This window comes from Dendrobium catenatum, unplaced genomic scaffold, assembly GCF_001605985.2.
Source record: "Dendrobium catenatum unplaced genomic scaffold, ASM160598v2 fragScaff_scaffold_1038, whole genome shotgun sequence".
In the NCBI taxonomy this organism is placed as follows: Eukaryota; Viridiplantae; Streptophyta; class Magnoliopsida; order Asparagales; family Orchidaceae; genus Dendrobium; species Dendrobium catenatum.
Window position 1 is genome coordinate 1,359,281 of NW_021319500.1, and position 26,427 is coordinate 1,385,707.

At 33.0% G+C, this 26,427-nt stretch overlaps 1 protein-coding gene across 1 annotated transcript; it reads left to right on the forward strand.

Annotated features, from left to right (window-relative positions):
• The first annotated feature begins 1,230 nt into the window (after positions 1 to 1,230).
• Positions 1,231 to 15,755, forward strand: LOC110113849 (chaperonin CPN60-like 2, mitochondrial). The gene is made up of 11 exons (XM_020846556.1): positions 1,231 to 1,356; positions 7,237 to 7,381; positions 8,484 to 8,665; positions 8,955 to 9,050; positions 9,139 to 9,243; positions 9,396 to 9,447; positions 14,477 to 14,513; positions 14,876 to 14,963; positions 15,319 to 15,392; positions 15,489 to 15,564; positions 15,678 to 15,755. Exons 1-11 carry the CDS (start codon positions 1,231 to 1,233, stop codon positions 15,753 to 15,755), a joined length of 1,059 nt encoding a protein of 352 aa, XP_020702215.1.
• The last annotated feature ends 10,672 nt before the right edge of the window (positions 15,756 to 26,427 follow it).

The window sequence follows — 26,427 nt, forward strand, 5'->3', positions numbered from 1 at the left end:
TAACCAACCAACTTGAATTCTACTAATAACATCCCCATTTATTTCACTATCACTTTGAACAAAAGACCCGATATATCTAAAATATGTATTCTTATTAATGACTTGATCACCCAAAGTCATAATCCCCCCACTAGAGCTATCACTATTAAAATTACATTCTATGTATTTGGTTTAAGATCTAATCAAATGAAAACCTTTAAACACTAATGTTGACCTCCATTATTCAAGTTTACCTTAACTTCATCTCTAGTCTTATCAGCAAGAAGAATATCATTAGCAAAAAGCATACACTAGGGTACATCCTCTTGCAAATGTATGTTAAGAACATCCATGGCTAAAGCAAAAAAGATATGTGCTTAAAGCTAATCATTTATGTAATCCAAATGAAATAGGAAAAGATTTAGTCAAATCACCTTGTGTTTAAACACAAGTAATATTACCAGCTTAGAACTCCTTTCTTTTCTAAAACTCTTCGGAGCACTTCTCTTTGAACTTTATCATATGTTTTTTCTAATTCAATAAGTATCATATGTAAATCCTTCTTATTCTCTCTATATTTCACCATGGCTAAAGCAAAAAAGATATGGGCTATGATCCTTGATGTAATCCAACTGAAATAAAAAATATTTGGTCAAAGCATGCACATGCATGCAATGTGTTTAAACACAATGTACATATGTAGATCCTCCTTACTCTCTCTTTAAGTGTCCATCAAAACTCTCAAAAAATGTATAGCTTCCATAATAGACTAACTTAGCATGAATCCAAACAAATTATATGAAAAAAAAACCTTATAATCAACGAGCCGTGGAGATGTCCAGAGACCAGGAAAATAACAGCGATGATGAATGACTGTCGGCACGACCAGGAATGCTAGGATCATTGGCAAAGTTTGGTGACTGTCGGTGATGTCCGGTGACCGTCGGCAACCTTGATCTACGGCGAGCGACTCGAGGGAGATGAGAGAAACAGCGGGATGTGACAAAACAGAATGAAATAAGTGAGTGGCCAGAGGGGCTCGGGCTCAAAAAATAGGGCTTTCACCGGCGGATTGTCTGGCGTCCGGGATGCCAGAAACAATTCTGGCGGATAATGCGCCAGATAATTTAATTTGTTGAGTTTAAATATACCGGCGCCTTCTCCGCCGGTAATGGTGCCGGTTGCTTTTCACCGTAACATGTGTTGGAACAAGTGAAATATTGGTTTATTCTGACGCACAAACCGGCGCAAATGACGTCGGAAATATTCCGGCGTGCTTTGAGCTGGAAAATAAGTCACAAATTTTCCGTCGCACGCATTGCGCCGTTACATGCGTCTTCAATACTGATGCATAAGTATCCGCCGAAAAGTCCGACGGTAATCGCATGTTTTCCCGTAGTGGAGGTCGAAGCTAAAGATTTAGCTACTCTGAAAGTTAATAATTTATTTGATTATTTGACATTGTGATTTCCCAATTGTCAACTAAACTTTGCTTTAGTGTAAGACAAAATTCATTATCATTCATGTAAGAGATAAGCTAAGCTCACTAATGAGTCCACATTCTCATGTCTATGAAAACATCGCATAAGATTTTTAGAGTGAGTTAACTGTTTTCTTTTCATTGAAATTTCTCAATCATAGTGACTTATCACCCTTAGTACATGTGGATCATGAATAACATTAAATGACTAAAGATTAAATCATTCTAAACTTTACCTTGTTGCTTTGAGGCATTCCTTTTTGTTTTAATATTTAATCTGTTCATTAAATATGTACATAAATAATTTTGGAATCAGGTGGTTTGGTCAACTGATTTCATTAAATGCTTATTTAGTGATATGCACATGTACACTCATTATGCCACCTAATTGTCTTGTATGCTCTCATCTAATTCGTGAACATGTGTCAAACTATATATAAGGGTTTATTTGTAACTATTAATAGATGATTTGGTTAAAAAAAGGGGTATGTAATTTTAATGCTTTATTTAATGATATAATTCCAACATATACGTTACATTTGCATGCATTTAATGGAATCACGGTCCAAATTATTAAAAAAAATGCAAAACGCCTGGGATTATCTTCATAACTTATGGATAGTGCATCGATTTCACATGTGTAATTTGAACAAGGTTATTTCTATGATTTTTGCGTATAATATTAGGTGTCCAATTCAACATATACATTACATCATATATATCTCTATCTTGACGAGTTAGTTGCATTCATTTGCATGTATTGTTCTACGTGTAGGTCATTACATAAACCTTATATCGCCACATTTTTACCTTGATGTTCACTCATGATTATTATTAATAGACTTGCTTAAACATACTCTATTTTTGTTACTTGCAAGGATCTTACTTTCACGCCTTGGTTGGCAAGTCAAGTTTTCCCGGGCCTTTGGAGAGGCTCCTTCGTTGTGCTGGGGTATACGCATATGCTCTTGCTTTTTTTTAATCATGTCTAATTTCTGCAACTCTGTTAATATCTTCTCTCTTATTGTGACTAATGGTAACACTTGTACATACTGTGAACAGTTATTTTACTTTCACCTGCTAATATATGGTAGAACCGTATTATACATTAGCCATAGGTTAGTGCACTAACGAAGCCTTGACCTTGTTGCCCAAGGCTTTCCTTGTTTATAAACCTTAGAGATCTTCATATGGTCGCTTGGACTTGTAGTGTAAGCCAACTATTTGTGTCATATGCATCATTGTTTTTTCGCAAAAAGGGGATCTTGCTAGGATGCTCTCTTTGGGTTTTAAAATACCGAAGTAACGTTAAAAATCATCTTAATGATTTTTGGGCCTTTAATTATTATTTCTCTGAACATAATTAAGAATGTGAAAATCAAAAAATAAAATATGAGCTTTAGTATGTTAGGTTGATCTATGTATTGATTTAATTTTGTGGGTCTTTTTGTAGGCAATATATTAGACTCTATTATCTCAGTCTACTAGTATAAAACCTATGTTTGAAATTTCATTTGTTGTGGGTACTAGATAAAAAATGAAAAAAACTATTTGAAAGATTTTATACCACTTATCCCATCAATAGGGTTATCAAAATAAATAAAATAAAATAAATAAAGTTAATTAAACAACAGGGTGATTATTGAGTAACTCGGGCTTACGAGGTTATTAAGTTAGCCCCAAAGAGGGTAAAATAAACCTCATAGCCCTAATGTAAACAAAGTCAATTGTCACTTAACTTAAATAATTAATTGATAAATCACTAATTAACCAATTAAATTAATCTAAATCAATAAGCTAAATCAAACATAAATTAAAAGATAATTACTAGGTAATTTTGGCTTACGAGGCTATTATGTTTTTCCCTAGGAGGGTGAAATAAATCTCATATCCTTGGCTTAACAAAGTCTATTATTATTCAACTTTAATAATCAGTAATAAATTATTCATAAATTGAAGCTTTCATAATCTTTGTTATATTCAATTTGTAGAATAAATGTGTATCTGATTCATAAGACTTTAAGGGTTAAAATGACTAACAAATATAATGTATATGTATATCTTTTATATCACCCATTTGGTTAAAAAAGTTTATATGTTGGACTATCTCGAGCTGCGAGGCTACATATTGTAAGAAGGCCTTGATCCTAATGCCCATTATAAGAATGTCATGAATGAATTGATGGAATGTAGTTATGAAATTATAAATTTTACAAAAAAAAAAATATTTTTAAAAAATTATTTTTAAATATAACATGTTTTGTTAGAGAAGTGAAGGAATTGCAAGTCAAACCTTAGTACTTTAGCCCTTATCTGATTTGTGTTCATCTTTGTATCCCCTTAATTCATGTAAGAAATATAGGCTAGACTACCTCGAGTTGTGGGATTATGTGTCCTAAGGAGGCCTCTTCTTAGTGCACGTACCTCATAAGTTAAGGAAGAAAGATCTAAAGGGTTGTACAAACTGTCCCCTATTTAGAAATCTAAAGTCACCTTTGGGAGCCCGACCCGATCCAACTCTTTAATCACCCAAATGTAAAACTTTAAGTCAAATATAACCCTTGTATGTCCTTAAGTAGAGGGTTTTCCAATTCCTTTATCGTACTTTTAAAATTGATCAATCTTAGACATAGGAAGCTTATGATTTTTATGGTGGGCAATAGGTCTGCTTTAGTGAGTATCTTATCGGCCTTATCTCAAGTCTTATGAAATCAAGGAGGGCATGGCCACCCATGTAGTTTCATAATCACTTATCTTAATTAGATATAGGATTGAGGACGGGCATTTGACTCTCAATTCTTTACAACTCTAGCATAGTCAGGTCCATGTATTTTGGCTCTATAACTTAATGAGCAAAACTACAACTCTAAAATTAAGTTAAAATTAATTCATCATAAATAATTAATCACTTAAAGAGAATCTCTGGGTTAATATATTTAACAATATAAAATTGATCTTACAACTTGAATCCTTCACCTAAATTGGGGTTATTAGTCAACACTAATTTTACACACATTTGGGTGCTAGATATGACACTTTTTTTATATGCATCTTATGATACGGTTTAGCTATGATAAAATTTTCATTTTTATTTTATTTTTTACTTTGTATTTATGATAATGTGATGTTGCATTTCTGGTTTGGTTTGTTTATGGATGTTTTATTTTCTATTTTGTGGATTGATGTGTGGACACTTGTCCCTTAAGTGGTTAGACTTTTTATAGAGATATTTCCTTTAAGTGGCCATGTTCCTAAGGGGTTAATAAAAATGCTATAATTATCATTATAAATACATTCTCTGATAGTTACTATGAGGATTGCTAAACCCTTAAGAATGTGGTTCTAAGAACTAGGTCTGGATATGAATATAACTATCTAATTTTAACTGTACTATTTTGTAGGGAGTGTATGTAAGTTTCTTTTTATATGTAATTTTAGTTAGGAAAATTATATAGGTATGTGGGTAATTCAGAAGGAAGGAGGCCAAATATGTGAAGATCAATCAAGATCCCACATATATTCTATTAATGTATAGTTTTAGGCTGAGTTGTAGTTATGGTAGAGTTCAACTACTATTTTTTTTCTTTTTTCCATGGGTGTATTTTAGAACCCAGTTGCACTTCATTTATTATTTATGCTTTGATGATTAGTGTGTTTATGTTATTTGAGTACTAGACATGTATAATTGTTTTAGATTTCTTTCAATGTTTTGCTTGCAGGTAGCTTAGACAGAGTCCATGTGTTAAGTTCTTAGGATGCTAATTTTCTATAAAAGTAAAATTTACCTAATCAAGATAAAATAAACATAGGGCTTAAAACCAACTAACCTTTCAAAATTAATGTATCCACTCTTGGGTATATCTATTAAAATAAAACTAATATTTCAAATCCAATCCATTTCGTAGTGGTTATTGACTAGTTCTGATTAACCTTACCCTTCATGCATAGCTTGAGTCAAGCATGTAGATTTTATTTTATCACATAGAGAGATAGTTCATCATTGCATTGGCATAATACTATTCATGGCTGGGCCTGATGTTCATTCCCCTTTTGTATACCACTCTTGCATTTGCATCACCCTGAACTGCATGTATTTAAAATGTTAGGTCAAGTTTTATCTGTACTCTTTTTCAAGCAGGGTGGTAAATACAGGTTGGTCTTCTTAGGTCCTTAGTGAAATTTAAGTTATAAGTCCCCTTGCTATCTTGCATTATTAGCAAGGTAGGGGGCATTAGTACTGAGGGTACAGTACGTCCCTATAGATTTAGGTTCAAAGGTTAGCGGTATGATTATATCGTTGCATGCTTTATTGTTGGGTAAACTCTTCATTCTTGGGAGGCTATAAATCCACCTTATTCACGTCATGTTGATGACGTCTCTTCTATCACTCTCTCTTTTTTTGCCTGACGTATGATTTTGCTTTTTTTATTTCTCCCTTCTGACCGACTAAGTGACTACATGATCTTTGTGTGTTGAATGGCCTGTTGAGCCTATCTTTCTTGGATTAGAAGAATCTAGGAATCTTACTATGCACCAAACCAAGAATAGAATAAAATAGCATATCTAATCAAGAGTGTTTTTATGCCAAGGCCTAAGATGTAATTAATTATGGTAGTTTGCACCCGTGGTAAACCGACACCCACATTAAATAAATCTCACTCGAGCTGATGTATTGAATTGGGAAAATCACGTGACTATCAAATTATATATATAATTATTCATTGAGATGTTTAGGAAAAAGCCACTATTTTCCATGGATAATCATATGTATAATTTTATCTGCTTTTTCATTGGCCTGCTTGTGTAGAGTGTTAAAGTCTGCGACAATTTTTCCTATGTTATAATGATGCCTTCAAAGACCGTTTCTTTGACTTATAAGCTCTTTCTTTCTCCTCTACTTAAGTATGGTTTTAAATTTCTTCTTCAACCCTAATTTTAGATCTATGACTCTTTCATGATCTTTTTTTTGTGGCATTAGTGGTACTCTTTTCGAGGATTTTTAACATTTTGTGGGCAATATTGTTTATAAAATATTTTCTAAGGATTTAATGGAAGCAATTGTTAGTGTTTTGTTGAAATTTGTTACACTTGAAGAAATTTAGTTATCATTTAAGTACTATATATTTTTATATTTTATTGATCCTTAATTTTTTTTGTGAAATATACTATATAATGTTTCATTGTGTGTTGCTTTTTAATAGAAAATATTGATATTAAATATTTAATTACCCATTTTATATTAATAATTTATTAAAAATGTCGTCTATGACCTATTTTTATGATTACATGGTATCGTTGAATCTATACCGCATTATGTATATTTTATGTTAGCATCTGTGCATCATACGAACGTGGCTTATGTGAAAAAAGGTTTTATACACGTGGGCTTCTCCCCCAAACCAACCACAATATACTTATTAAGTTTTTTAATCATTTCTGAAGGACAGAATTCTATGTGCAACCCATTAAATGAATGTCCATTATGTCTCTCCGTAGTTGTAAAAGACCATGACTTCTAGCTTATGCATTAATTTCAGTGAATTAAACTAAAGATATATGGCCTTCTGACGAGCTACAATTATACTAGACTAAGATTTCTAGTTTTATTCTGATGATTGAGATAGAATTGAAGTTATAAATGAAATATTCAAGTTACAAATGGAGTTTTCAAGTTTATTTTTTATCTCAAGCATATTATTCCATGTAAAGGTGCTATGGGAGGTGCTGAAGAATAAACTTTCTTTCTTTAGTAGTATTAAATATGTTCTTTGTTTTAGTGTCGCAATGTAATAATTGAGAAGAACATCACAAAAGATGGAGTCACAGTTGCAAAAAGTATTGAGTTTAAAGAGAGAGCAAAAAATGTGGGGGCAAACCTTATAAAGCAGGTTGCTAATGCCACAAACAAAGCTGCAGGAGACGGTAAAATATTTCATGAATTTATTGTTGGTGTTATGAATCTTTGCCATTTACATTATAGGCCTTGAATATTGGATTTACTTCCTATCCTGTTTTATCATCAGTTTTTTTTTTTGTCAGGAAAAATGTATTCGTCATATAACACCTGAATATTAGCACTATGGTAGGAGTAGACAGAAAATGTGAACCTTGGTTAACAAATGATTGTTTGTTTGGTAAGAGCTATCTTGAAAAATATGTACTGAGTTTGATTAGTTAGAATCCTATCCTAGTTTGGCCAGAAAACTCACCATGAAAACCCCAAATATTACCTTCTATTTGTTTTTAAATAGAAATACACACTATTGGTACCTTTTTAAAGCAATATTATTTGTGAACACTTACTTGTTAACGTACATTGATTTTTTAATCAAAACTTTCTAGTAATGTGGAAGCCTTTTTGGATTTTCTGGTCATATTTGCAGCCAGGGCATTAAGTATGGGCATTTTGGTCAAATCATAACCTTTCAATCATCTAATATGGAGTTATCTTCCATGAGTTTACGTACACTCATGTCCCAATATTTGCGTTAGGAAAACACAAGGATATTGATTATCAAGGCAATGAAGTTCTATGTAAAATTTCTACCTTTAGGGGTAGTTTGTTTGCAAGTATTAGTAGTGTAGAGTTAATCAAATATAGGTGTTTTTAAAATTTAAGTCTTTGATTTGAAGAAAAGCAAATGTAGTAATATTCTGTGTGATTTGGAATTCTCTATTTAGTTTATTTTCAATGTTGTTGCCAACCTCCACCACCACCAGCCGCCTCCTGCCTCCAATTCCGCTTTAACATAAAAATATTTGTTTTACTTTGCAAGAAACAAACATAAAAAGATTAATCTCCTAAATTTCTTTTACTAAGCATCCAAACTATACAAAATATTTTGAATACATTATTTTACTTTATATTGTATTTTGAATAGATTGAATTTTCAAATACTTGTAACTAAACAAACCCTTAGAAATTTCTTTTGCTCTACAATTTACAATTCCTCAGAATCCATTGGAAATTAATCATCAATAAAGTTCTCGATTTGGTTGCCAATAGTGACTTGTTTTGGAATAGGTACCACTTGTGCAACTGTCCTCACTCAGGCAATACTTGCTGAAGGGTGTAAATCTGTTGCAGCAGGAGTTAATGTCATGGATTTGCGAAATGGTATAAATATGGCTGTGGATTCTGTCCTAGCTCATCTAAAATGCAGAGCATGGATGATTAGTACTTCAGAAGAGATTCACAGGTTGAGAGTGTTGCTGGCATGCTTATAAGTTAAGTTTCTTTGTTTCTCTGTGTTGACAAAAATTAAGCTGATGGCACACCGTTTGATTAACTGACAATAATGCTTTCATCTTTGAAATATGGAACTATATTGAGCTTATTTCAATGTATTTTTGTTCTTTAGTACTTTTTAAGCTATTTTTAATTTATATTCTATCACTTTATCTTTATGTCATCTTTATCTTCTTATTCTTATTGGCTCTTGTTAAATTTGATACATTAACTACAGTTTTTTGATTAATGTGCCCGCATAATCAGGTAGCAACCATCTCTGCAAATAATGATAGAGAAATTGGGGAGTTGATAGCAAGAGCAATGGAGAAAGTTGGCAAAGATGGAGTTATTACTATTTTAGTCAGGCTCATCAGAATTTCTATATTAAAATTTAATTTCTTGGTGTTAACGTCATGATTTAATATCTCTTATGTATCTTAACTAATAGGAAGGAAAAACACTGCACAATGAACTTGAAGTGGTTGAGGGAATGAAATTAGTGAGAGGCTATGTATCTCCCTATTTTGTTACTGATGAGAGATCTAAAAAATGTGTAAGTACATTTTAATTATTAGACTATTTTGCCTTGATGATTCTAGAATGTTTCTTTTGCTAAGTGATCTTTAGTCATTTAAGAAAATTAAAATGCTCATCTTGCAAATAAATAATTCTCGCATATGCTTATTTGCATATCATGCCAATTAGGAATTAGAAAATCCCCTAATTCTAATTCATGACAAGAAGATTTTAGACATTCATATGGATCATCTAATTTGAATTTTGGAGCTTGCTTTAAAGTGTTGCAGATCAATGGTTTATGATTTTGATGATAACAAACATTCTTATTTTCTCTACGACTGTCTTATGTACTGACATTTCAGGTTCACATGATCGGACTGCAATTTGGAATCAGCTCAAGATTGGGTAGACTAGGTCTGAGACAGTTTGTACATTTTTCCTTTCTTGAGTCTATTGTATTTGGTGTGGCTCCTGATGTTTTATAACTTGGAAGATTTTCTGTTGCTCCCTAAAGATTTTTGTTTTTGGTAACATCATCCGGGACGATATTTATATCATCCTGGACGATTTTTCCAAAAGTTGAAACCCTAATTAGGGCATCCTCATTAAAGCAGCCGTCATTATGCAAAAAACATTGTTCTGGATGATTTTGTATCATCTAGGATGATAGGCTCAATTCAGAAAGAATCTGTCGCCAGATCTATTTAGAAATAACCTATTTTTGGACATTGTCCAGGTGGATCGTCCAGGACTATAAAATATCGTACAGGATGATCCAAGTCAATTTTTCCAAAATTTCTCTAAAATTTAAGGAAAGCAATTATGATTTGATTTCACGATCAAATCGGCATGGACAATCGCCAGATCGTCCTGAACGATATGCTAAACGATTGGTCATTGGATAACAGTTTTTTAGGGCGATATCGAGGACGATATTCCAAAATTTGTACTGATTAACCAGGATGATATATTATCATCCTGGATAATATACATAAAATTCTTATGATCATCTCAAATCATCCCGGCTGATTGGGCTTAAATTATACTGATCGTGCAGGACGATATGCCAATTGTCCTGGATGATAATGTCGGCAACTTGCATTAATGAGCTCATTTTGAGAGCTTCTATTTAAGCTTTATCATGACACTTTTGTAAGTGTCTTTGGCAGCCATTATAGCTTCGTTCTTCTGGGGGAAACTTGAAGAGAGAGCTTGAAACGGAGTGAGGAACGGGTGGAGTTTGTGAGAGAGAGAAGATCCTATGAGGGGGGACTCAAGGGAGTTTGGAAGGAGTTCCACATGGTTGCTCTGGCAAGCTTGCACCTGAATACCATCGAATTCAATGCTTGTCTCGAGGGAAGTTCACCAAAGAAGAAGATCTCTTTGGTGTCAAAGAACCCAGCGACTCCGCCGCACCGGGGAAGGTGTAAGTGATTTTTTAAGGGCTTCTCCGCCTAGCTGTGGGGGCTAAAGGAGAGACACTTAGTTTAGTGAAATACTTGGAGGGTGCCTCCAAGGAGTGGACGTAGGTCAAGGTTTTACCGAACTAATATAAATATGGTATGTTCTTTCTTATTTTTGCTTCCACATTATTTTCTTCCGCATTTGATTTCTGTGGTGATTTTTATTTAAGTTTTATCTAAGGTTTTAAATTTATCCAATTCACCCCCTCTCTTTGTTAGACTTGGGCCAGTTCATAAGGGCTTAACATCCCTAACAAACTTTCTAGTGCCATCAGAGCACTTTCAAGTAGTATCTGAGCACTTTTTAGTGTCATCTGAGCACTCTCAAGTGGTATTAGAGCCGGATTCATAAAATAAGTTTTTAAAAGCTTTTGAATTTCGATCCATGGCTAATTTTTCAAATCATAATATTACGGAAGGATATTCAATCACTAGACCACCTTTATTTGAAAATATTACTTTTGATTTTAGGAAAATTTGCATGACTACTTTCTTTTAATCGATTGATTTTCACATGTGGCATATGATTTTAACTGGTTATTCAACACCGTCATATATTGTTAATGGAGTTAAAACTGATTTTCCTTTTAATCAATGGAATAGGAAAGAATAAGTAAATGCTCAATTGAATGCAAAATCTTTAAATTACTTTTTATGTGCTTTAAATTCTGAAGATTTTATGTTAGTATCTATGTGCACTACTAGTAAGGAAGTTTGAGATAAATTAAACACTATATACGAAGGCACTAGTGAAATCAAACAATCCAACTTGAATATGTTAATGAATGATTTTAAACTGTTTTCCATGAAACCTTTTGAAACGATCTTAGACATGTATACCAGGTTCATTCAAATTATAACATCATAATATGCCTTAGGAAAAGAATTTTCAAATTTTGAAAAATTTAACAAAATTCTTAGCTATTTACTTGAAAATTTGATGCCAAAGATGTTGCTATTTATGAATCAAAAGATTTGAATAATTATTCTATTAATAATTTGATTGGCTCACTCATTGCCTACGAGCAAAGTTTGGGTGAAAGACTTTTGAATACAGGTGAAATGATTGTTCTAAAAGCTGAAGATATAGAAAGAAATAGCTTAGTTGGTAATGAATGCAATGACTTGTTAAGAAAATCACAAAGCTCACCAAAGTATAAGCAAAGTGGAAAAAAGGTAAAAATGGTAAGGATGTTCATATTCCTTCTTACGTTATTTGCTTTTGATGTAGGAAGCCTGGACATATGAAAAATCAGTGCCCTAATTTAAAAATTCTTCCTACGAAAGAAAAGGGCAAAGCGAAGCAAAATTTAAACTGTGGAAATAATGAAAGGCAAAAAATCTCTTGGGCAGATCTGGTTTTTGAAGCATCAGACCAGCAAAGAGATAATGGCTAAAAGCCTTTCGTGTTTTTATGTTGTGTTTTTGTTTTTATATTTTTTATTTTTATTTTGTGTTTCTGTGTTGTTTATTCTTTAAAATTTTTGTTTTCGTGAAAGTTTTTCTCTGATCAACACACACATTCACTTTTCTAAAAATGAAAAATCTACTTCCTATTTTTTCTTGAAATCTTTGGTAAGTCGTGTTTGACTTCTCTAAACCAGTCAAAGGAAGAAAACTCATGTTTTTGACTCTCAATCTCTATTTCCTAAAAGAGGTTATTCTACTTTTGATTTAAAATCTTTTTCATCTTTAAATTAGTCTTTGAAATTAAAATTTTTTATCTCCTTATATTTTATTTATCGCATAGGGATCTTTTGCAAGTTGTTGAATCTAACTCATAATTTTCTTAATCAAGAATTTGTTTTATCAATATGATGGGTTTACTTTTATTTTTAATATTTCAGAAAGGTAGCATATTAAAAAAAAATGGCCAATGATGCCAAAAATAAAAGATGCGCAATGACGCCAAATTGAAAAATATAACAAAAGTGTATCAAATAATCAAAAGATGCGTAGTGTGCGCCAACCATATGTCAAGAGGCATAAAATGAGCCCACAAGTTTAATGCTTACCATTCTTGTACTTCTTAAAGCTTAAGAAAACCCTTATATACTTTCGATACTTGAGTTTGAAAATCTTGATTCTTGATTCAAACAATCCGTGCATTGATCTTCTATTAATATATTTTATGGAAGGAGTTTTGAAAAGTTTAGTGTTTTCTTTTCTAATTTATTCCTTGATTTAATATTGAATTAAAAAGTTTTTTGAGCCTTTTTTAAAGAACTTGAGTTTGGATTATCAAATTTTTGAATTTCTAACCTTTTCTGGGCTATGTGTTGTCAACCAATTCTACTAAGTTTTTGATTAAAACTAAGAGGTAACTTTCTCATTTTAAGAATATTTGCTTTTTCACTAGATCAGGGAATGTTTTTTTTTTCTTTTGTTTATTTTGTTTTTTGTGCCTCCTCTCTTTTTGATAATGTCAAAGGGGGAGAACGTAATGTTGAATTTGTATCCTTTTTTTTCCTTTTCAAAAAATTAAAAACAATAAATTTTTTTTTATCTCCCCTATTTTTTAAAAGGGTTTACTCTAGTGAGGGGGAGATTAGGAGAAATTGATTTTTTTGAAAATTCAAATTGAATTGTTTGCCATAATTAAAAAGGGGGGGATTGTTGTGAATCAATTGTTTATGATTTTGATAATAGCAAACATTCTTTTTTCTCTATGACTGCCTTATGTACTGAAATTTTAGGTTCACACGATCGGATTGTAATTTGAAATCAGCTCAAGATTTGGTAGACTAGGTCTGAGTCAGTTTGTACATTTTTTCCTTTCTTGAGTCTATTGTATTTGGTATGGCTCCTAATGTTTTATAACTTGAAAGATTTTTTGTTGCTCCCTAAAGATTTCTATTTTGGGTAACATCGTCCGAGATGATATTTATATCATCCTGAATGATCTTTCCAAATGCATAAACCCAAATTAGGGCATCCTTATTAAAGCAGTTGTCATTATGCAAAACACATCATCCTGGATGATTGTGTATTGGCCAGGACGATAGGCTCAATTCAGAAAGAATCTGCCATCAGATCTATTTATAAATAACCTATTTTTGGACATCATCCAGGACTATAAGATATCGTCCAGAACGATCCAAGTCAATTTTTCCAAAATTTCTCTAAAATTTAAGGAAAGCAATTATGACTTGATTTCACGATCAAATCGGCCTAGACGATCGCCAGATCGTCCTAGCCGATATGCTGGACGATTGATCATCGGATAGCTATTTTTCAGGATAATGTCAAGGACAATATTCCACAATTTGTACTAATCGTCCAGGATGATATATTATCGTCCTGGACGATATGAATAAAATTCTTATGATCATCTCAAATCGTCCCGACTGATTGGGCTTAAATTGTACTGATCGTGCAGGACGATATACCTATCATCCTGGATGATAATGTCGGCAACTTGAATTAATGAGCTCATTTTGAGAGCTTCTATTTAAGCTTTGTCAAGGCACTTTTGTAAGTGTCTTTGGCAGCCATTGTAGCTTTGTTCTTGTGGGGGAAACTTGAAGAGAGAGCTTGAAAGGGAGTGAGGAAAGGGTGGAGTTTGAGAGAGAGAGAAGATCCTATGAGGGGGGACTCAAGGGAGTATGGAGGTGGTTCCACCCGGTTGCTCCGGCAAGCTCGCACCTAAATACCGTCGGATTCAAGGCTTGTCTCGAGGGAAGTTCACCAAAGAAGAATATCTCTTTGGTGTTAAAGGACCCGGCGACTCCACCGCATCGGGGAAGGTGGAAGTGATTTTATAAGGGCTTCTCCGCCTAGCTGTGGGGGCTAAAAGAGAGACACTTAGTTTAGTGAAATACTTGGAGGGTGCCTCCAAGAAGTGGATGTAAGTCAATGTTTGAAAGAATTACAATAAATCTGGTATGTTCTTTCTTATTCTTGCTTCTGCATTATTTTCTTCCGCACTTGATTTCTGTGGTGATTTTGGTTTGAGTTTTATCTTTGATTTTAAAGTTATCTAATTCACCCCCCCCCTCTTTGTTAGGCTTGGGCCAGTTCATAAGGGCTTAACATCCCTAAAAAACTTTCTAGTGCCATCAGATCACTTTCAAGTGGTATCAGAGCACTTTTTAGTGTCATCTGAGCACTCTTAGAAAGGTATCATCTTTTTTAGATTTTGATTATCTCAAAGCATGAGCGCAAAAGTGAGCTTTGCATGAACATTGTTATCTATCTACAGAGAAGGAGAGCTTTGTTAATTATTGATGAATATCTAGAAGGTGATGATTTGACAATGCTTGTACTAAATAAACATCATACGGGGATGAAGGTAATGCTATCCTTTATTAAGCACTCAATTTGGAACATGATATTGAATAGAAATATTGTACTAAGGATTTTTAGCCTTATCGTAACTATTTTTGGTTTGTTATTTGCTGAAGGATTTGTAACATATAAATGTTAGAATAGTATAGTGCATTATGAATTTTGACTTATCCCAACTATTTTTGTCCCCAGTTTACTCATGGATTTATGAAAAGGAATAGGACAAATAATGTGTGAAAGGTGCCACTATTTTGTTATCATTTACACTGCTACCACCTATTTTCATGTTTTGTTATTTTTTAAAAGAATGTATCTTGATATTACTTTGATTGGTTGTATAATACTTGTTTTAGCATCAGATTTGTGCCATTAAAGCTCCTGGTTTTGGTGAAAACAGAAGAGCTAATCTAGAGGATCTTGCTATTCTTACAGGGGGCCAGATTGGATGCACTTTAAGCAAGAATTCTTATTACTCTTGTTGTGCTCCATCTTTCTACTTAGTGATTTAGTTTTTCTGTACCAAATTTGATGTCCAGGTTATCACTGAGGATCATGATCTCACTTTGTCAAATGCACAATTAGAAATGCTTGGGACTGCTAAGAAGGTGCATAAATCATGGTGTTTTTATAAATTCAAGATTGTTTAAGAATTTAAGAATTTAAAATAAGACTTTAAATTCAAATATTCTAAGCTTTTCTTTGGCCATTGAATAAACAGGTTACTGTCTCACTTGATGATACCGTTATTCTGCATGGTAGTGGTGACAAAAAGCTAATTGAAGATAGATGTGAATAGGTAAACTATAAGTACTTACACATGTTGGTTTTCTCTTACAACAGTTTTCATGCCTATAATTAGGGGTGCCACTTAGATTATTTTGGATGGGTTCCAACAATCTCAAGTTCTCAAATTTATGTATATTTTTTCATCTGAGCATTGTCCAAAATGGAAAGGAAATAAAATGAAAAAAGTATTTTTAAACTTCATTTCTTGGGTAAATACTCTTAAATATTCTCAAGTGTGGGTTTAATGGAGGAAATTGCAAGAGCTGGCACTTTTGTTTCATGGTATCCTCAGTGAAACCCAAATTATCACAGCACTCAGTGATGGTTAGGTGTCTGATGGTCCCTCTGGAAAAAGTATGTGGTTATCTGCAGCCAAAGAAGGGACCAACGAAAGAATCCTTAATATTGAATTGGGCTTTTCCAATGTGGTCCACCACTCATAGGAAGAATAGTGTGGTGCGCTTATTCATAAAATTGAGCTGACAAATGAAATGCTAGGTTTCACTATGGAAATATTGAGGAATATGAATCTATACATGCACACATATAATTTCTTTTGGTTATTTGCTATTTGTGCTTTTCTTGTTGTTTGACTACGTCTTCGTTTGGCATAGCTTTTGGCCACAAGCTTTTTTGCTGCTTTCAAAAAAAATTTATATTAAAAAATTGCTATAGAAAATACAAAAAAATTTCAAAAGAGCGGAGCGATCTTGATGCGGAGCGGAGCGGTTCGTTCTTGACGGAGAATCGGAGGAGGAGGCCTTGACGAAGAATCAGTTTTTCGCATATTTTGGATGATCGTTGGCATCCGATGGTTCTCCGTCGGCCTGATATGGCCGACGGAGCACCTTGGTTCAATTCTGGTATCTCTAACTTATACAGAGATGTGATGTTGATTAAGATTTATCCGGTAGAGGTTCTTTTTTGGACCAATGATTTTGCTGAGTTGAAATCATTTTTCCATGATTTCTGCTTGCCGATGGATCTCTATTTGTGTGGTTTGGCTTTTGGTAATGTGGGATTTGGTTATGCTACTAGTATTAATTTCTTGATTGATTTTTGTGAGATTTCAAATCTGAAGGTGCTTTTGGAGGAATTTTTATGTTGGTTTTTTGGTTCCTACAACATTATTGGGAACGAAGTTTATGCTGGGGTTAACTCCTTTCTCACGAACATTAGCTATTTTTCGGGTTCAATTTGGTATATGGATCTTCTTAATTCAATAATTGGTTCAAAAATATTCTTGATGAGTGATCATTTGATGATTATGATTTTGATGGGGTTTGGGTGTTTGGATTATGAAGGAGGTTCTTACTATTTTAAGATTCCAGTTTCTTTTCAATTCTTGAAGATTCTTGGAGTCATTACTGTCCGATGGATAATTTTCAGTCCGCTGGTTGTGGATGAACATAATTCTGGTTTGTTTGGAGCTGGATATGCAGTCATTTGGAAGTTGGTTTTTGGTAATACCGATGTTACTCATTTGTTCTATAAGGATTATGTTATGTTTGAGGTCACCTCTTGGCCTATGGATGTTGGAGCTGTTGTTATTGCTTTATCAACATCATTTGGATCTTCTAAAGGGTCCGGCCGTGGATCATCAATGTTGAGGGAGTTTTTGTTGGTTGATGTTTGTAATAATGAGGTGGTTGTTTGGTCACTCATTTTTCTATTGTTCTTTGAAGATCAAGTCTTATTTGTTAAATACTTGAACGACTTGAAGTTTTTTGGTTATTCTCTTGTCAATGTGATGAGAGTGGTGATGATTATCAGTTCGATTGGCTTTGGCAATGAGGAGGCCGGTTATTGGCTTCTTGAGGCTGTTATTGATATTATGACTTTATATTGTAATTTTACTGGTGTTGTTCTTGCCAGTATGATGAGTGTGGTGACGATTTTCAGTTTGTATGACTTTGCTTGTGGAGAGTCTGATTCTTGGACTATTGAGGAGGGAGTTGGTGTTATGGCTTTATCGTCGTTGATTGGTTCATTCTTGGTGGCTATTGTTGGCTGTGTTGATGCTACAACAACAAATTCTACTCTAGTTTGGAGCTTGATGGTCCCTTTGTTTGATGAGGGTCTAGTTGAAGTTTGGATAGCTGGTTTAGTAGTTGCTTTTATTTTTCTTGTAACTAGTTATCCTTTGATTATTTTTCTTTAAAGTTTCTTATACCTTTTTAAAACCATTATAATGAAATATGGGATTTTTATTAGGTTTCATTTTCCATCCCTTGGGAAAGCTGGGATACTAACCAACCTGTTACAAATCTATTTTCATGACTTATGTTTTGATAATTGACAAACACTATTGATTCTCTTGGACTGCCTGTTACTTCTAACTTTTCAGGAATCGAAGATCGGACGAACAAACGAAGCCAGTTCAAGATTGCGTAGGTCTAGGGTTGAGTCAGTCTGTACTTTATTTTTTTCTTCTTGAGTCTATTTGTAATGGTCAAAGAGATTGATGCTAAGTAACCCTACACACACACTTGAGAGACTTAGAAATTCTATTTTTACTCATATCGGCCAGGACGATATTTACATCATCCTGGACGATCAGGCTTAAAATATAAACTCTAAATAAGGATTCTTAATTAAGGTAGTCATAATTAATCGATCATCCTAGATGATACGTGTATCGGCTAGGACGATAAGCTCAAAATAGAAAGAAGTTGCCGCTATAGACAATTAAGGTATACTGTATTTTTAAATAATCGGCCAGGACGATCATTGATCGGTCTGGACGATAATCAAAAATCATACCTTAATTGATCAGGAAATCAACGGAGTAATTAAGGATGATTGATACGATCATATCGTCCTAGACGATCGCTGTTGACCTCATTATTTGAGGTTGATTTCCCCAGCATCAATATCTAGCTCCTAGGTTTCCGTAACCTAGCATAGACGTCATCCAATAGGATTTCCCTTAGATGGATGCCCACTGACGTAGCATCGACTCGAACCTATCACTCAACTCAAATCAGGCTCGATTTTTGATTCATCGATGTCGATCGACTCAATCTAATTTATTTTCGATCAAATTGATACATTATTGGGCTCAAATCAATTCACCAATCGAATCAAAATCAAATCAAATTAACTCAAATTGAATTCGATTTCAATGGCTTCGATTAACCCGTTTTGACTCGTCACAAGTATATATATAATAATAATTGATACATCGTCAAAAATTATCTTAATCAGGCACGAATCTCGATGCCAAATCAAGTTTGGAAACTTCAAAAATTAATTCGGAGACCATCCGAACTCCGATTTTAGCAAACTTACAGTCGAACTGAGCGTCAAGGGAATACAAACCCAACGACACCAAGATCAACCCAATCCGAGCCCAAATGAGTCCAAATCAATGGCTCAAAGTGCTGTTGGAAGGTTCAAACCGCAATTTGAGTTACCAAACATTCTCCGATTTTGACGAGTTTATACTCGAATCGAACGGCTCGATGAGACAAATCCAATGAGCCCAAGATAACTGAATTCTAAAATCATTAAAACCTACAAATGTCCAACGAACGGTCCACGGTCAAACGGTTCAGCAACATCCCATAACCACCCACTCTCCCTCTCCCTCAACCCATAACCACCCACTCTCCCTCTCCCTCAACCCAAAAACCGTCCAAGCCTACCTCCTCTCATACATGACACGTCCAAGCCTCCTCCTCTCATACATGATACGTCCAAGCCCCTCCTCTCATCCAATCTCCAGCCCTAGGAACCCCAAATGAACCCCTCTATGCTACGGCTTGTTCAACCAGAGACAACAAAAAGTGGTAAACTTTCTTTTTTAATTTCTCTTCCGTTTCATTTATATCAACTTCTACAGCTTCATGATGGAATGAAAAAGATATGTGCCTTGATTGTTTTCTTTAAAGGAAATTAAAGAAAGAGGATTTTATTTTTTGTTAGTTAAGATAAGAGTTGGATCATGAGTTTTCTATGATTCAAATTTCTGTTAGATTTACAAAAGTTTATGGATCATTTTTCTCTTGATTAAATAGTTTTGTCCTTAACACAAATGATTTTCGGGTTGGGGAGTTTAATGGCTGCATTTCTCATTTAGTTTGAAAGAGTGATTGTTATTCTTCAAAAGCAAAATAAGAAATATTGATGGATTGTCTTTCTTCATAACCTGTTGGAGAAGATCGTAGTTACATTTATTATTTCTTTGAATTTAACATATGCTTGATAATGATGCTAGATATGATGATTCTTTTACAACTAGATAGCTTTTTCTTACATCATAAATAAATTTTAAAATAGTTTATTGCTATGTTGTATACTAATGAATATATTGTCGTTTCATGTGCTATTTGGAAAGATGAAGGTTGTATATTTTGGAAGGCGGAAATGTGAAGTTTTTGTAAAGTAGAGAGTATGATTTTTGAAAGTGAAAAGTGTAGGTTTTAAAGGATGGTGTTTGTGATAGATGAAGGGTAAAGCGTTTTGTGTATAAGTAAAGAAGTAAAAAGTGTATGTGTGCATAGTTGTGTTTCATTTTATGCATATATGTTTTCTTCTCATATTTTGAGAAAAGCAAGTGGTTTTATTTTGAAAAATATTTTATATGTTTTAAAGTGTAGATAAGTGTGTGCATGTGAAATGTATGAGCTTTAAAAAGTGAAAATGAAAAGTATATATATTTTAAAAATGAAAGTGTGTGAGGTTTGGGAAAGGAAGTGTATGTCTTGAAGGGTGTTGGAGAGTGAGTGCTTTCAGTAATCATTAGGAAATGAAGTTTGTTTGGTCTAAAGGTTGAAATATATGTTAAAAACATTTTGTGTGTAGTTTGAAAAGTGAATTTTGTGGGTTTAAAAAAAAAGTGAAAAGTGGAATGATATGTTTAAAAGTGAATTGTTTGAAAAGCAAAATTGTGGAGTTTGTATGTATATGAGCTTGGTTGTATGTGTTGGAAGATGTTCATTTTGAAAAGTAGATTAAGTAATTTTGAAGAGTAATTTATGTTCGATTTAGAAATGTGAAATTGTGTATTTGTAAGGAAAATTGTATATTTTAAAGGTAAAGCGTATGTATGATTTGAGAAGTAAATTTTGAGATTTCGGAAGAATTAAAAGTGTATGTTTTAAAAAGTACAAGTGTGAACTTTGAAAGGGAGAGATGTGTAAATTTTTGGAAGTAGAACATGTGTATTTTGAAAGAGATCTTTGAAAAGTAATCTATATTTGTTTTGAAACATGACATGTGTATATGTGATTTGAGAAGTGGAAATCGTATATGTGTTGGAAAGGTGAAAATGTAGAAAAGTAAAGTGCATGAGTGATTAAATAATGAAGTGTGGAGTATGATTTTTGGAAGGGAGAAGTGTGCAAATGTGAGAGGTAAAGTGTTTATTTGGTAGAAATTGTGTAAGTTTGGAAAAGTGGAAGTGAATCTGTTGAAAGATTATAAAATATACTTCCAAAAGTAAAGGTTCCAAAAGACAAGCAACGAACCAGTGTCCAAGCCCGAAGAAAGGTATGTCTTTAATTTCAGTAAATTTCAACTATTTTATTATTAATTATTAAACGTGCTTTCTAATCCCTGTTTTTCCTGTTTATTTGAATGAACTGCGAGGAATGGTACGGGTCGAGGGAACAAAAGTACAAGGAGCCAAAAGGCGTCAGTCGCCTCTATCCAACCGGGTAGAGGTGCTACGGGCGGAACCACTGGGTCTTAGCCCCCGGTGACTGTGAGTATTCTAAAACTTAGAAAACCTTCAGGGGCCCCTTGATGTGGTGTGCGCGAACCTTTCCCTTTTAGGTCCTTGTAGTAACTTTAATTTTATTAGGTTTACTTTTTGTTTTATTTTAGATCCTTAAACCCCTTTATACGCACACAATGTCCTAAGGGTTAGTGATAACAAATATTTTTATCCCATATAACAGTAGTGACACTTAAGGATAAAAATTAAGGACCGGGTCTTAGAAAACTTAGACTTAGGATGCATGTACACTTTAGGGTAGAGACATATAACATAGAAAACATAGTGACACTCCACTCTTCTTATCTGTGTGGGTGTGCTCTTCTATTCATTTTATTTATATTATTTTTACTTATTTATTTAACAAATTACAATATTAAACATAATTAATTTTCTTTTAAATAATAAATTGATTTAGAATTATCAAAACCACACTTTCTAATACACACATTAGAATGTTTGTTAGGACCGACTCTAGTTTAGGTTAAGCCGGTGTATTCTTTACTGCTGTGTGACGGGCTTTTTTCTCGAGTTTCATTGCATGCTGGTTTAAATGTTGGTGTGTTTGTTTATTTTTTTTACTGCACTTTGTGTTGTTGATTGATTACGATTAGATTACCCAAGGTTAGGAGCGATCTGGATTTATAGATTTTCTTAGGTGGCCACACTCATGCAGGGCAGTAAAAAGGGGGCTAATTAATTAATAATATATAAATGCTACAGGTGCTTCAGCTTGGTAGCCCAATGAAGCAGAGTGTGGCAAGTGATGGCTTAAAATAATTTAAATTCAATTTCATATATATATAACTGCGTGGGATGATTTTTGTTATAAATTGCTTAGGATAACCCTGCAGGTGGTCTAGATTTTCTTTTTCTTTCTGTGATGTAAATGTGAATGTAAATGTAATATATTAAAAGTCAAGATATGTGAAAGTGATTTTGAAAGTGGGATATTACATCCAATTTGGAATCCAAAGAAAGGAGAATATACCTTAAAGGATTATTCTCTTTTATTTGGAAAGCCAAATTAGGATGATTTTAGTATCCAAATAGAAAAGAAAATACCCCTTTTTAGGGATGAGTTTCTTTTCATTTGGATATCCAAATTCGACGAATCCAAGAAGTTCGTAGAAAAAGAAAGAACAAAATGGAGAAACAAAGAAAGAAGATGAAGAACTGAAGATACAAAAAAGAATATAACCCATTTCAAAAATCACTTGCGTCATTCTTACTATTAGAATATGGGTTTGTTGTTAGTGGTGCCCGACCACTTTACTTTTCTGCAAATTCTGGGTGTAATATGGATATTGGACATTGGACATTGGATATTATAATTTTGGATTATTTAATTTGTTTGTTTACATTATTTGTGCAGTAGAATTTTTTTAGGATTCTTGCATGTCGTATTTTGTTTTAGCCTGGATTCGAATCGGAGAGATTTTTTTCGTAAGGGTACGCTCAAAATTCTTTTACTTGAAATTCTAATAAAACTTTTAGGCTCATATAGTAACTCTAACGATCTAAGAAGTAAGCTCGGGACCGCTGAGAGTCAGCATAAGCATATTAATACTTTCTCTTTCTTGTTAGGCACCTCCCCACCTGCGGGTTCTGGCAGACCACTTGACCTATGAGGGTGCAGTTCTGTCAAGGGGAAGTTGTGCAATCTCTAGAAAAAAACCTATTTTCTAAGCCTAATTTTTAAACTGCTTCATATTCATTTTATGCATTCGAGTCAATTAGCATGCATTGCATTAGATACAAATTAAAAAGAGTCTAAAATATTAATTGCATTTTTAGGCATAATTCACCTTACATAAGTTAAGGGGCCAATTAGGAACTGTCTTAAATGTCGGCCCTCAATTCCTTAAAACTTAAGTAATGTCCCTACCCATCTTTCATAAGAGACTAGACACATGGTTTTAAAGCGTCTAGGTGGTTAGCTGGCTCCCCAATCTAGGCCGATATAAGTCCAGATTTGCACTTCATTATTTAGGTTCGGGGTCACTATTTTATAGTACCCAAATTAGATTTAGGTTTTGAGGCAGATTCTTTTTAGATCTTAAGTCCTCATCTTCTGGGAATATAATCCCAAATTTCTAATAAAATATCAACTTTAACATAAAATTTCTTTCTTAAAATGTAAAGCCCAACATAGGATAGACTGAGGTTGCCTCTGAGCTTCTCAGAATCTGGCTCCTCCTATTTTTTCTCTTTTGACTCGCTAATAAATATTCAACATTGAGCTTTCTCCTTAAAAAAATCCTTACTTCTGTTCCTTGTCTTCTACTTTATAATCAAAAGGGTATGAAATCACTGCTTTAATCGAGAGTTTTCTTAGGAGCATTCCTTCTAGGATGTAATTAACTATAGAGGCTTGCTCCTATAGGGATTTGAGAACCCCAGACTAAAATAAACCTTGTTTTATTCGTATAAAATAAGGGAAAAATCTTTGGGAGCGTAGATATTTTCAAAACTTCGTTTCTAATTTTGAATAGACTTGGAGAATGTTATTATTATCTTTTCAGATAATATAATATTCTACTTGTTACATTCAACCTTAGAAATGATGAATTTTATAAAACTCATTCTCGCTTTTGGTTATCTTGAAGAATGTTATGTTCGTCTTTTAAGATGATATAATATTTTTCTTGTCATATCTAAATAAAAGGATGAATAAACTTTTTCAAAAATATATTTCTATTTTTAAACATATTCAATAGAATTTCATGTTCATCTTTTGAGATGATATGTTATTCTTTGAACCATGTTTGATCATAAAAATATTAATTTTCAAAACTCTATTTTGATATTGAATCCATTATAGAATATTATGTCAATCTCTCGAGATTGTACTTTATTCTTAATGCAGTATTCGATTACAAAATATGAGAAAATTAAAATCTGCATGGTGGTGACATATATTTTTCCCACCAAGGTTTTTCTGGCGACTCCGCTGGGGACCAATCCTCTCTCCATCTTTAGCAGTGTTTTATACCCTTTAATCGTAGTAGACTTGTGCTTGACATAGATTGTAACTACCTTTCTTCCGTCGGTTCTTTTATTCATTTCATTCTTGGATAATTTGGCCGGCATCTAAAAAATTTTTAGAGGTCTTATTTTGGACCCCGTTAGAAAATTAACGGGAAGCTCCTTTATACGACCTTTTTGTAAAGTAAATCCCCGTGCTAATTCGAATGTTGTAGTTACATTTTTTTGTAGCTTGATGTTTGAGTTAGCACTGGGTCCAAAATCAATTTACCCAATCTTTAGTAATATGTATAGTTACTTCTTTTAGTAACTTAATGTATTATTTGGATTGGGTCCAAATTTTTTTTTTTAAGTCTTCAAAAGTTTAAACTTCTCTATGTCCTAGCCAACATATTGCAGTTATATATTTTTATAACTTGATATGTGATTGGACAAATCCTAAGCAAATTTGAGCTTTTAAATCAAAGTTTTCTCCTTATCTAAACCAACATATTATAGTTATATTTTTTTATATAGCTTAATATGTTTGGTAGGATAGGATCAAAAAGCTCAAACCTTCAAATCAAATTTTTTTGCCTTTCCTAATAACATATTGTAGTTATATGTCCTTTGTAGCTTGATATATTTTCTAGGACAGGGTCTAGAATGTGATATATGCAAGATTTTCAAGATTAAATTCGATTTACATTGAGAAAAGTTTGAATGTTCGAATACTAGTTAAGCTTATAAAAATAATTTTGTTAGAGAAAATAGTAGGTTGATTTCTTTTAAAAAGAAATTTACCTCTATCTTCCTTAAATTATAATAAAAACTTCATTATGGTTGACTCCTCTAAACACTTAAAGAATAAGACATATAGTTATCAATGCTAAAATGAAAAGTGTGTTCCCTCCCTCCCTCCACTTGGGTGGATTAACGTTTTAGATGAAGATATATTTAATCTCATTTTTTTTTAAAACCTCAAAGCACAAAAGTTTTGCTAATTTTGCTAAGTTTCTAGCAATCGTCTGAATTAAATTAAAATATATTTTCAAATCTCATATTCAACCATATTATGATTTTTCTAATCTTAAGAATGAATAATTATTGGTTGATATATTGAAGTTTTAAAATATTTTGAATTCCCTCATCTTTAAGCCTTCTTGTAGGTTAGAATCTAAGATGCTTTTAAATCCTATTTCTTAAGAGTACTACACGGATACGATGATTTGTCCTCTACTATGTGATTTAACGCTGATAGAAAATGGATCTTAAGGCATGTGATAAAGATAAATGACCTAATCAATTATACAAAAAAAACTTTTGTTTACCATATGCAGTTTTCTCTTATGGTAATATTTTTAAATTAAATATTAGCTAAGTTTACTCTTATCTTTATTATTCCATTTGAGAAAACTCATGAGCAGTTCTTATTAAAAATTGTTCATCTTAAATTTCGTTTGAGTCGAAAACTTAGGACAATTCAAGTTTCTTTATTGAGGTTAACCCATGATATGGTTAGCATTCCATTTATCATGTGGCTTTCCCTCAAAATTAATTAATACATCTTGAATTGATACTAAGTTAATCGATTTCATAACATCTTTAATGGTTTCCTTCTTTAGTAGTAATAAAAAAATTATCATATTTGGGTTAACCCATTATGATATCCATAAATAATTTCTTTTAAATTAAGATTTATGTCAAATTGAAATTGGAGGAGGTTGAAGTTTTATTCATCTTTGTATCGTTATACATCTCATAAGCATCTTGCGAGTTGATGAATTTATTTTATAATTATCTCAACTAAGTTGTCTATTCATACTATAGGATCGGGTCCAATTTGTAAATCAATCTTCCTTGTATAAGAGTGTTAATTTTTTTACTCTTATACTTGGAAGATGATTTTTACAACTGAAACAATAATTACAAGATTTAAATAAAGGAAGCCTCTTAAAAAAAAAAATGAAGAAGGAAAAGAAAAGAAAAGAAAAAA